General features: G+C 34.9%; 2 protein-coding genes across 2 annotated transcripts; both read right to left on the reverse strand.

Moving 5' to 3' along the window:
- LOC114168942 (uncharacterized) lies at positions 1–3,536 on the reverse strand. Its single transcript, XM_028053928.2, has 2 exons — positions 3,313–3,536; positions 1–1,453 (listed from the first exon to the last, which is right to left on the reverse strand). The coding sequence occupies exons 1-2, from the start codon at positions 3,440–3,442 to the stop codon at positions 159–161; spliced, it is 1,425 nt and encodes a 474-aa protein (XP_027909729.1). The 5' UTR covers positions 3,443–3,536; the 3' UTR covers positions 1–158.
- A 1,548-nt stretch (positions 3,537–5,084) lies between these two features.
- Positions 5,085–11,753, reverse strand: LOC114168857 (MLP-like protein 43). The gene is made up of 3 exons (XM_085669052.1): positions 11,496–11,753; positions 11,033–11,052; positions 5,085–5,584 (listed from the first exon to the last, which is right to left on the reverse strand). Exons 1-3 carry the CDS (start codon positions 11,680–11,682, stop codon positions 5,315–5,317), a joined length of 477 nt encoding a protein of 158 aa, XP_085525178.1. The 5' UTR covers positions 11,683–11,753; the 3' UTR covers positions 5,085–5,314.
- Positions 11,754–12,520: the final 767 nt, after the last annotated feature.

A 12,520-nucleotide genomic window follows, 5' to 3' on the forward strand; every position in this document is an offset into this window, starting at 1 on the left:
TAATCGAATACGTTTATATATATCACTTGGTTCCCGTTCGTATAGAACATGAATTATGTATCAGAGAAGGTATTCACCTTTTATTTTAGTTACAGTTCATCATTCATGTACAAGTGTGAGAAAAGATTCATTGAGTAAAACATATTTTTGGTTATCCCTCAAGAGGCAAACCTATAAGATACGTAATATCCCAATGCAGCAATGACAAGAACTGCAGCACCAATATTTGCTGCTAATTTTTTCTCTTCCTCATTCAATGCCCCTTCTGCAAATTTTGTGAAAACTTGGGTGACAGAACCAACCTTTTCCATTGAATTCTCTTCACTCTTCAGTTCCTTTTTAAGAGAACTTCTGTTGTTGGATTGCTTTTCCTTTCCCTTATGAATTTTTGGAGCAGAAGTTTCTTCTTCCTTGGCAAACAATTTTTCTGTCACGGTTTCTTTCTGTCCAAAATCACTCTGCTCCTTATCTTTCACAGACATTCTTGATTTAGAAGGTTTCTCTTGAACTCCCCTTTTTGTGATCCTTTCCTTCTCTTCATCTTCATCAGTTGTTCCCTCTGCATCTTCATAACTTGTCTTCTCTGAATCTTCACCTCTTGTTTCCTCTGTCTTCTTTTCCTTCAATTGCTCTTTAACTGTTTGCTTTCTGGTAACATTTGTTATATCATCTTCCTCTTGACCCTTTGGAGGTTGTGCATCTGTTTTGCTGATTGGTTCCACTGTTGGTGCTGCTTTAGGTTCAAATTCCTCTTCACCGTTTTGAAGTTTTTCAGCTGTTTTGACCTTGTTTAGCATTGTTGGTGTTGGTTTTGGCTCAAAATCCTCTTGACCCTTCTGGTACGTTTCAGCAGTTTTGGCTTTGGTTAGCATTGCTGGTGCTGCTCTTGGTTCAAATTCCTCTTGACCCTTTTGAGGCTTTTCATCTGTTTCCATTTTGGTTGGCACAGTTGGTGTTGGTTCTGATTCAATCTCTTGACCCTTTTGAATCTTTTCATCTCTTTCCATTGTGGCTCTCCTTGTTGGTGTTGGTCTTGGTTCAAATCCCTCTTGACCCTTTTGAATCTTTTCATCTCCTTGCATTGTGGTTGTGCTTGATTTTGCCTCCAACTCCTTCTCACCCATCTGAGGCTCACCATGATCCTTAATTGGTTGTGAAGATGGTGGAACAGTTTTGTTCCCTTGAATTGGTTCTTCCACTTTTGTTGTAGGTTGTGGTGTAGTGGTAGAATCTTGGAGTTTTTCATCTTGTGAAGTGGGTTTCTTTGGCATTGTAAGGGTGAGAACTGGAGTTTCAAACTTTGCTTGAAGTGCCTCTGGTTCACAGTAATCAGGAATGGGATAGGATTGGTCAAATCGGTACCATCTCGTGCCTTGAATTTGTCTTTCTCCTGTAGTTCTCACCGTTCGTGAAGAGGCCACATAGGTTACCTTTACGCTGTCCCTCTGAAAACCTGTAAAATTTACGTGAGGAAGACAATTAGTTCGACACATGCATGCAAATGTTACGTAAAGAACAAGCAGAAAAACATATTTAAACTCAATTTATCTTTTTATTAGAGTATGTTTGGAAGAGTTATTCGGTGGTGGAGGAGTAAGATACATGTTTATGGTTTCTATTAAATTTTGCAATAGGAAATCATGAGTTGTAGTTGTAGAACTTTTATGTATTTAGTTACTAAAATATTTTATTTTTTAAAATAATAATTGAAAGCACATTGCATATTTAATGACCAACTTATTCATATATATATATATATATATATATATATATATATATATATATATAATATATATATATAATGGTTGATTTCTATTTAATAGTTTCTCTCGTGTTGAGTTAGATTTTGGTAAAATTGATTTTAATATGAACACGATTTTGAACCATTAATGTAAACTATATATTCATATTATAGTTGAAACTTTTTTTTTTGTTATAATTAATGTTTTAAATTTATAGTAAACATGAACATAGCTATTGGATAACTTGAAATGAAAGGAATTTGGTTACTCAGAAGTGAAAAAACAAAGACACATCTACATGATAAACATGGACAATGTCAATTATATTACATTGCATGAATTGAATTAAATACTCTCTTTAAGAAATAAACTCTTTTAAATTTATGTTTTGTTACGTAAGCGTTGAAGCTAATTGTTTATTGAGCAATATTGAACATCATATGAATGTGACTAAAAACTTGTATGGGAGTGTGAGAATGATGCAGTTTTTCTTGAAAAAGAAAGAAAATAAATGTTTTTTTTCCCACGGGGTGAATTAGTTGGTTTGGTTTGTTCGAACAAAATTCTTTATAAGAAATTTTAGAAAAAAAAAAACTAAGAAAAAATAAAATAAAATGACAACTTTCTCTATAAATTAAAATTAATTTATGGGTTAAATATGTTTTTGGTCCCTTAACTTTCAATGAATTTTAGAATTAGTCCATTTCGAAACTTTGAACCAATTTAGTCCTTCATCTTTCGAAATACATTATAATTAACTAGCATACACATAGACGCTATTGCGCTTGTGTGTACGCATTTTTTAAATATACATAATATTATATTAGTAGGTGATGATATTGTAATGTTATTAAGTTAATATATAAAATAAAATTATATTTATTAAAAATAAAGTAAAATATATTAGAAAAAAAATGAGAGAATAACCGTTGATAAATTAAAAAAAGAAAAGAAGAAGCAGAGATAGACAATTTTATAAAAGACATGTAAAAGTAACGGGTCAATTTTAAAAAATTTAATAAATAATTATATTTTAAAAGATAAAATTAATATTTTGAAAAGTAGATAAAAAAAGATAATCTCTTTATATATTATTATAGATTATGTCGTGAATCTTTCGCTGGATTTGTTACCTCTTGTGTGTCATTTGATTCAAAACTTATACACATGTATGCTTTTACTTTATTTGTCTTTTCTTTCAATTCTACATTTTATATGTATCGTACATATATTAAAGTAGTAAAAACACACTTCTCAAATGAAAAACATCGAACTTGAAAATATTATATTACAAATACAATGGACCTAAATCTTGATTAAAGTAGACTCTTATGAGTCTTACACTATATTAAAATAATAAAATTTAAATATATATAACTTAATTTTATAAAACCAGTTTGGTAAAATAAATTTTATATTATTTGCCCAACAACATAAATAAATATTAAAATGTAATGAAAATTGAATTTAGTACATTTGGTTTTATTTCAAATTCATACTTGAAATGGAATTTGTTGATTTATAATGGAATGAAAAGGCATGAACTAAGAGAAGAGTGAGATTTGCAAACCAGGAAGATAAAGACGTAGAAGATAAGCTTCTGGGAGATCTTTTATCTCTGAACGTGGCTGAAAAGTTTCATAGACGCGTCGAATAGAAAGGTTAGGACGAAACGTTGGTGTTCTTTGCCTGAAAGCCATAGCTCTAAAATATGTGTTATAGGGAAAAAAAATTAGGGTTTTACTCACTAAATTGTTGTGGCTAAATGGTTTGAATTGATCTTGCTTGGTTTCAGTTTTCGATGTTTATATAATAAGGAGTGGAAAGTATTAAAATTGACAAGTTTTCTTGTCAGAGAGACAATTCTTTGTTTGTTGTAGACTTTGGTTTTTTTTTTTTTTTAATGTTAATTGATTTTGGTAGTCCTTTGCGTTTGTTGAACTTCAATTATGTACAAGGAATAACTTCTTAATGTAATTGTTCTTTGTCTTGTCCTAGCCATGTGATATTATTCATGGATACTTAAAATTTATATTCTATGGAAATTTATTAAAAAAATTGTAAAAGTTTGATTCATATATAGTACCAATTACTGTAGTTGTGTGGAAAAATAAAATATGCAACTTGTCGATAAAAATATAGATTGATGTTTATATATATATTTTGAGCATACCATAATTTTTTTTAACTAAATTTTATATATAATTCTTTTCGTTCTTGGCATGCGTTTACAGAGGCACTCGCCCTTGATTTTGGCCCAACAACATATGAGTGTCCTCGGGCTTCTCTTTTCAAGCTTACCCAAACTAATTCTATTGTTGAGTATTACAAAGCATTTATTGCTTTGGCTAATAGAGTGTTGGGCATTAACAATTTCCTTGGCTAAGACGCAAATTAGAAAAGAAAAAGGCTTATGTTACCTTTGTGGTTAGAAATTTTCATTGAGTCACAAGTGTCTAAAGCGTTTAGGATTTCCACTTTTTAAATCATATAATAAATCAATATATTTAAGCATATAATTAATCACATATCTATCATACCAAAAATAAATAATATATTAGAAAAATATAAACTCATTAAATAAAATATTTTAAGGTAATAATAGGAACTTGTGAGTGCGAAACGCAAGCAACAATATTAGGTGCAAAACTGCAACAGTATCTGAACACGATGGCAACAAAAATCACAAACTTTATTAGGAACAATCAACCTCATGGAAAACAAGAACTTAATGAAAAACACAAGAACTTATTTTCTTCCAATTCTATTTGTTTTTCGCGTTTTTGGATTTCTGTCCATAACCGTTTGCAACAACCAAGGTCTGCCTGGCGTCGGGAGTGCGTGGTGGTTTTTGAATTTGTATTTATTTTTATTTTATTTTATTTAAATTAGTAATATCTGGTAGTTGAGGATGTTACACTGGGTCCTTTCCTTGTTCACCAAACTTGGTCACACGCCAACCGCCAATCCAATTATATATTGTGACAATATTGGTGTCACAAATCTAAGTGTTAATCGTGTCTTCCACTCTCGAATGAAACATATAGGCTTAGCCTATCACTTTGTCCACGAAAATATCCAACATGGCAAATTTCGAGTGTCTTTTGTGTCTACTGATGATCTACTTGCTGATATTCTCACAAAGCCTCTACTTCGCCCCGGTTCGAATCCTTATTGTCCAACTTGCATCATTCTTCCAGATTATACAACTTGTGGAAGGATATCAATCATAATAATTAGATCTTAAATTATTTTAATTATTCAGATTTGTAATCAATAAGGATTTGTTAGCTTGATTCTCTCCTAAATTATGTTCCTAAATTATGTCTGTTAGCTTGGATATTTATATTGGCAAAAACTAATAGCATATCATGGTTGTTTTCATCTTCCTATAGTACATCATGGAAGATTTATAAGTTCATTAATACAAGTCTAAAACATGTAAAACCACCATTGACCACTTATTGAACACAACACTCACATCAAACCATATACCATTATTCTCCTCATCAAACTTTCACACTTATTGCCATACACGAGCATTATCTTTGGCCACATGCATCTTTCAATTCTTACTTGTTGGCATTTTCTTCAGCCTTGATAAGGTAAGCATCAACATCTTTAATGCAGTGGTCGCAGAATTCCAAGTACCCATATGGGGGATGAACATCCTCACTCACCTTCTCATATTCAACACTCCATTTAATTGCAGCACTTCCATCACCCTTCTCAATGGCTTCAAAGATTAGCTTCAACACCTTATACTTATTATCCACATCTTCACCATAGAGCTTGAACACAATCCTTTTCTTCTGCTCATCAACGGATTCAATGGCTTCATGACATGTTGTTGGGTATTGGGCTCCCTTCCTATGTGGAGAAAAGGCCCAAAATTTGAGAAGCCCATGTCTCACTTAAACCTAGTGGAGAGGAGGCTATAAAATAAAGAGAGAGGCAGAACAATAGAGTCAGAATACACTGAAAGCCCTAACACATAGAGGGAGAGGTAGAGGGAAAATTCTGTTCACGTTTTTCATAGAGCTGTCGCAGTAAATTCGGCGCTGCGGATTCGTTCACCGTTGGATCGGGCTGAAATTTTTACAGCAGGTTCGGAACTCATTGCTCTTCATTCTGACCGGTCGGATCTTTGATACGAGGTCTGAGTTGGGAGATATTAATTTCGCACTGCAGCAGTGATTTGTAGAGGTTTTCCTCTCTTGTTCTTCTCTATTTGAAAGCTTTGTTGCTTTGTTATTTGGTTGGGTGTTGGCACTAATTTGTGCTATTGATTAAGACTCTTTTGTACTCTTGTTGATCATAGTGAAGCTATTTCTTTGGTCTGGACGACTCGTGGTTTTTACCCTTGATTTGAGGGGTTTTCCACGTTAAAAATCTTGGTGCCTTTATTTGTGCTTTTGGTGGTTTATTATTGCTGCTCTTTGATTATTGCTCCTCATAGATTCTTGCAAGTTAGGGGAAATTATATCCGCTGCATTCTCTGGTATATTGTTTGTTATTGTTTTCCCCATCAGAGTGGCATCAGAGCTCTTGGTTGGGCTATATTTACTTGCTTGAATGATGGAGGCAAATGCAAAGATGATTACTTTGAATGGTACAAATTATCATTTGTGGAAGGGCAAGATGAAAGATTTATTATTTGTCAAGAAATTGCATCTTCCGGTCTTTGCTACACAGAAGCCAGATTCTATGTCTGAAGAAGAATGGGACTTTGAGCACCAACAGGTATGTGGTTTTATTCGGCAATATGTTGAAGATAATGTTTATAATCATATTGCTAATGAGACACATGCCAGAGCTTTGTGGGAGAAGATTGAGTCTTTGTATGCTTCTAAGTCGGGCAATAATAAATTGTATTTGTTAAATTGCTTGATGAATTTGAGGTACAGGGAGAATTCTTCTATTTCTGATCACTTAAATGAGTTTCAAGGGCTCCTAGATCAATTGTCAGGAATGGGCATAAAGTTTGATGACGAAGTTATGGGATTATGGTTGCTTAATACTCTACCAGAGTCTTGGGAGGTATTTCGGGTTTCAATTACGAACTCTGCCTCGAATGGTGTTGTTTCTTTTCAGATGGCAAAGAGCGGTGCTCTTAATGAAGAGATGAGAAGGAAGGCACATGGTTCTTCATCTCAGTCTGAGATGCTTGTTACAGAAGCTAGAGGGAGAAGTCAGAAAAAGGAACATAAAGGTGGTAGAGAGAAGAGTAGGAGCAAGTCCAAGTCAAGATACAAGAATTTAGAGTGCCATTTTTGTCATAAAACTGGACACATTCAGAAATACTGTTTTAAGTGGAAAAAGGAGAACAAAGACAAGAAGGGCAAACAGAGAGAGAATGATCATGATGATGATGATCGTGTCACTACTGCTACAGATGGTGATCTTGTTCTTCTTCGTGACTTTGAGTCCGTTAATCTTGTATCTGATGAGAGCATGTGGATTATTGATAGTGGTGCTACACTGCATGTTACACCTAGGAAGGAGTTCTTCACATCTTACACTTCTGGTGATTTTGGAGTGTTGAAGATGGGTAATGATGGTGAGTCTAAAGTGATTGGTGTTGGTGATGTTTGCCTGCAAACCAACATGGGAGTGCAGTTGTTGCTTAAAGGAGTCAAACATGCTCCGGATGTCCGTTTTAATTTAATCTCTGTGCAGTTGCTTGATGATTGTGGTTATGACAATCACTTTGGTTCTAGTAAATGGAAGCTCACTAAAGGTAACTTGGTTATGGCCAGAGGGGAGAAACAATCTAAATTGTATTGGACTAAAGCTTTGGTTGCTAAAGACAGTGTGAATGCTATGTATATGGAGGCATCTTTGTGGCACCGGAGGCTTGGTCATATAAGTGAGAAAGGGCTTAACTGCTTAGCTAAAAAGGATGTGCTTATGGGATTGAGAAATGCAGAATTGGAGAAATGTTCTCATTGCATGGCTGGTAAACAAACCAGAGTATCTTTTAAGAAGCATCCACCCTCAAGGAAGTCAGAATTACTTGAATTGGTGCATTCTGACGTTTGTGGCCCATTAAAGGTAAAGTCATTTAGTGGTGCAGTTTACTTTGTTACTTTTATTGATGATTGTTCCAGGAAGCTATGGGTCTATGCTCTTCAGCGGAAAGGTCAAGTACTTGAAAAGTTCAAGGAATTTCATGCTATGGTTGAGAGGCAATCAGGCAAGAAGCTGAAATGCATCCGTAGTGATAATGGTGGTGAGTACCGTGGACCTTTTGATGTTTATTGCAGGCAGCATGGTATTAGACACGAGAAGACTCCTCCTAAAACTCCTCAGTTGAATGGTCTAGCGGAGAGGATGAACAGGACCTTGGCTGAAAGGGTTACATGTATGCTTTCAGAAGCAAAGTTGCCTAAGCACTTTTGGGGAGAGGCATTGCTTGCAGCTGTGCATGTTATTAATCTCAGTCCCGCAGTTGCTTTGAATACTGAGGTGCCAGACAAAATTTGGTTTGGTAAGAATGTTAGCTATGATCATTTGCGTGTCTTTGGTTGCAGGGCATTTGTTCATGTTCCTAAGGATGAAAGATCCAAGTTAGATAAAAAGACAAGGCAATGTATCTTTATTGGCTATGGTGAGGATGAATTTGGCTACAGGTTTTATGATCCTGTTGAGAAGAAGCTTGTTAGAAGTCGTGATGTACAATTCATGGAAGACCAGACCATTGAAGACATTGATAAGGTGGAGAAGACCACACCCGAGAAAGATAGTAATCTCACTGATGGTAATCCGATGAGGTTGCCCGCTCACAATTTGGAGAATGTTGAAACGGAAGCTCAAGACAATGAGCAACATGGTGATGTTGATGATCAACAGTTTGGAAGTGGAGTAGAGGTTCCAATTGATGATGCTCAAGAGGAACATGATGATGATGACGATCTTGGTGATATACCTGAATCACCTCAAGTCCAACTCAGGAGGTCTAATAGACAAAAACAACCTTCTACAAGGTATTCCTGTGATGAGTACATAACCTTGACTGACGGTGGAGAACCTGAGTGTTTTGAAGAGGCTTTGGATAGTGAAGAGAAGAAACAGTGGCTGGATGCAATGCAAGATGAGATGAAATCTTTGCATGATAATCACACTTACGACTTGGTGAAATTGCCTAAGGGCAAAAGGGCATTGGAAACTAGGTGGATTTTCAGGGTGAAACAAGATTCAAATTCTACGCTTCCAAGGTACAAGGCCAGATTAGTGGTGAAAGGTTTCAGACAGAAAAAGGGTGTTGATTTCAATGAGATTTTCTCACCTGTGGTGAAAATGTCATCCATCAGAACTGTGCTAAGTTTAGCTGCTACTCTTGATTTGGAGGTTGAGCAGATGGATGTGAAGACAGCTTTCCTTCATGGTAATTTGGAGGAAGAGATATACATGAAGCAACCTGATGGTTTTCTTGTTAAAGGCAAGGAAGATTATGTGTGTAGACTAAGAAAGAGTCTATACGGTTTGAAGCAGGCTCCAAGGCAGTGGTATAAGAAGTTTGAGTCTTTTATGTGTGAGCAGGGTTACATGAAGACTACTTCTGATCATTGTGTCTTTGTTAAAAGGTTTTCTAATGATGACTTTATTATCCTGTTATTATATGTTGATGACATGCTTATTGTTGGGAAAGATATTTCCAGAATTGACAGGTTAAAGAAGACACTTGGCGAGTCTTTTGCCATGAAAGACTTGGGAGCTGCTAAAAGGATTCTTGGCATACATATCTCACGTGATAGGAGAGAAAAGAAGATTTATCTATCACAAGAGCAATACATTAGGAAGGTGTTGCAGAGATTCCAGATGGAAAATGCTAAAGCTGTGAGTACTCCTCTTGCTACTCATTTTAAACTGAGTGTTAAACAGAGTCCTTCAAATGAAGTTGAGAAGACCAATATGAGTAGAGTTCCTTATGCATCTGCGGTGGGCAGTTTGATGTATGCGATGGTGTGTACAAGACCAGATATTGCACATGCTGTTGGTACAGTTAGTCGATTTTTGTCAAACCCAGGTAGAGAGCATTGGAATGCTGTGAAATGGATTTTGAGGTATCTTCATGGTACAGTTGATATGAAGCTTTGTTTTGGAGGTGATAAACCTACTTTGATGGGTTACTCAGACTCAGATTTGGCTGGGGATATTGATTCCAGAAAGTCCACTTCGGGCTATTTGATAAAGTTTGCAGGGGGAGCTGTGGCTTGGCAATCAAGACTACAAAGGTGTGTAGCGTTGTCTACTACAGAAGCAGAGTTCATTGCTATTACTGAAGCATGCAAGGAGGTGTTATGGTTGAAGAAATTCTTGCAGGAGCTTGGTTTTAGGCAAGATAACTATTCATTGTTTGTTGATAGCCAAAGTGCTATCCATCTTGGTAAGAATCCAACTTTTCATTCTAGATCCAAACATATTGATGTGAGGTATCATTGGATACGTGATGCTTTGGATGCTAAGTTGTTGGAGTTGAAAAAGGTTCATACAGATGATAATGGTGCTGATATGATGACTAAAGCATTGCCAAGAGGAAAGTTTGAAGTTTGTTGTGAGATCGCCGGTTTGGCGGTTATCTCCACATAGTTGTGAGGGGGAGATTTGTTGGGTATTGGGCTCCCTTCCTATGTGGAGAAAAGGCCCAAAATTTGAGAAGCCCATGTCTCACTTAAACCTAGTGGAGAGGAGGCTATAAAATAAAGAGAGAGGCAGAACAATAGAGTCAGAATACACTGAAAGCCCTAACACATAGAGGGAGAGGTAGAGGGAAAATTCTGTTCACGTTTTTCATAGAGCTGTCGCAGTAAATTCGGCGCTGCGGATTCGTTCACCGTTGGATCGGGCTGAAATTTTTACAGCAGGTTCGGAACTCATTGCTCTTCATTCTGACCGGTCGGATCTTTGATACGAGGTCTGAGTTGGGAGATATTAATTTCGCACTGCAGCAGTGATTTGTAGAGGTTTTCCTCTCTTGTTCTTCTCTATTTGAAAGCTTTGTTGCTTTGTTATTTGGTTGGGTGTTGGCACTAATTTGTGCTATTGATTAAGACTCTTTTGTACTCTTGTTGATCATAGTGAAGCTATTTCTTTGGTCTGGACGACTCGTGGTTTTTACCCTTGATTTGAGGGGTTTTCCACGTTAAAAATCTTGGTGCCTTTATTTGTGCTTTTGGTGGTTTATTATTGCTGCTCTTTGATTATTGCTCCTCATAGATTCTTGCAAGTTAGGGGAAATTATATCCGCTGCATTCTCTGGTATATTGTTTGTTATTGTTTTCCCCATCACATGTTACTGTCTTACCGTCTGTTGTTTCACAAGCAACCACAACATTATGTAAGAAACCAAAAGCAACATGATACAGTAGTTTCTAATTTATTGACAAATATATATATTTTACATATTTGGAACAAATTTGCCTAGATATTACCAATATGAACAAAATACAAATACTAGACATGGAATAATATAACAACTTAAAAAGCAAAGTATGAATAATCCACACAACTTCTTCGTATTTTTTTTCTTCAAACAAAGTCGTAAAGGGTCATAATAACTTTAATACTAATTTTTGAAAAAGCATGACGACTTCACAATGAAGTTGTATAAAATTCTTGTGACTTTGCTTTTGAAATCGTCATTTGTCCACACGACTCATGACCAACAAACACTTTTTTTACTTGTCCATTTTTATAATATTTGAGTGAATTTGCCCCAATAAAAAAAAACTTAATCATAAACTTAATTACCGACGATATAGGTCCAGTGTTTGACGGAATCATTGGCATGCCAATCATCACCTTGATGGAGTTTGGCTCCATGAATTTTATGAGTAACGTGTTGAATATGGTGAAGTTGGTTTGTGTAGGTGTGGAACCATTTTTCTGCAGTTGCATGGACTGGAAGTTCAGTGCTGAGTTTTCCAGCAAGTGACATTGTGAAGATTTGAAGAAACAAATAAGAGAGGTAAGGAATGAGATAATGTGGAGAGGGATGAGAAACTCACCTTAAATAGAACAATCTCTTACCATTAATGCCTCCAACTGCAAAATAATGGAATTAATTATGATAATTTTGAGCTTTTGAAGAAAGCAATTATGCCTTGCCAAATATAGTTGATTTTTAGCATGGGGAAGTAATATTAATGGTTTCAGGGTTAAGTCGATATAACTTAGGAGAATGCTAACCGGTGCTCTAAGGACACTGGTTAAAGAATTATTAATGTGTATTGGTACTATAATTTTTACATTGAAAACTCAAATAATTAAATACATTAATTAAAATAGTATAAATGCATATTATAAATTTTTTAAAGACAAAAACATCCTTTTAATTTTTAGACAATATTTTTTTGATACAAAACAAAGACTTTGGAATTTTTAAAGTTTCCACTCAAAATTTACACTTTAATTATTATTTTTTATAATTTTTGATGTTCAACACTATTTTTTTTTCATGATTTTTTGTTAATTTAAACTTTCTTATGTTTAATTAATTTAAACATTAAAATATATTTATTTTATTAATTAATTATTTTTTAATTTTTATTGATGAATATTAAATAAAATATTAAACACACATGTACAACATTTATAGACATTTTTGTCCTTTAATTTAAATAAAATTACATTAATAGTTGTTAAGTCAGATTTTAGTTAATATCATATTTAACTATGTACTTTTGTAAAATTTCGTGTATATTAACTATTCTTAACCGGTGTACAGCAGTTAGCAAGACTCTATAACTTATTAGGTAACAATAACCTCTTACCAT

The sequence above is a fragment of the Vigna unguiculata genome, chromosome 11 (assembly GCF_037176805.1).
Source record: "Vigna unguiculata cultivar grain cowpea cultivar isolate G323 ecotype 2 chromosome 11, ASM3717680v1, whole genome shotgun sequence".
NCBI classification, from domain to species: Eukaryota; Viridiplantae; Streptophyta; class Magnoliopsida; order Fabales; family Fabaceae; genus Vigna; species Vigna unguiculata.

Bases quoted from the DNA above. Each gene is read 5' to 3' on its own strand.
- LOC114168942 (XM_028053928.2), bottom strand. From the start codon at position 3,442: ATGGCTTTCAGGCAAAGAACACCAACGTTTCGTCCTAACCTTTCTATT. The intron at 1,454-3,312 runs GTTTGCAAATCT...TAAATTTTACAG, and splicing joins TCTACGTCTTTATCTTCCTG to GTTTTCAGAGGGACAGCGTA.
- LOC114168857 (XM_085669052.1), bottom strand. From the start codon at position 11,682: ATGTCACTTGCTGGAAAACTCAGCACTGAACTTCCAGTCCATGCAACT. The intron at 11,053-11,495 runs GTAATTAAGTTT...GTGAAACAACAG, and splicing joins ACACTGGACCTATATCGTCG to ACGGTAAGACAGTAACATGT. The intron at 5,585-11,032 runs GATGGGGAAAAC...CCAACAACATGT, and splicing joins ACGGTAAGACAGTAACATGT to CATGAAGCCATTGAATCCGT.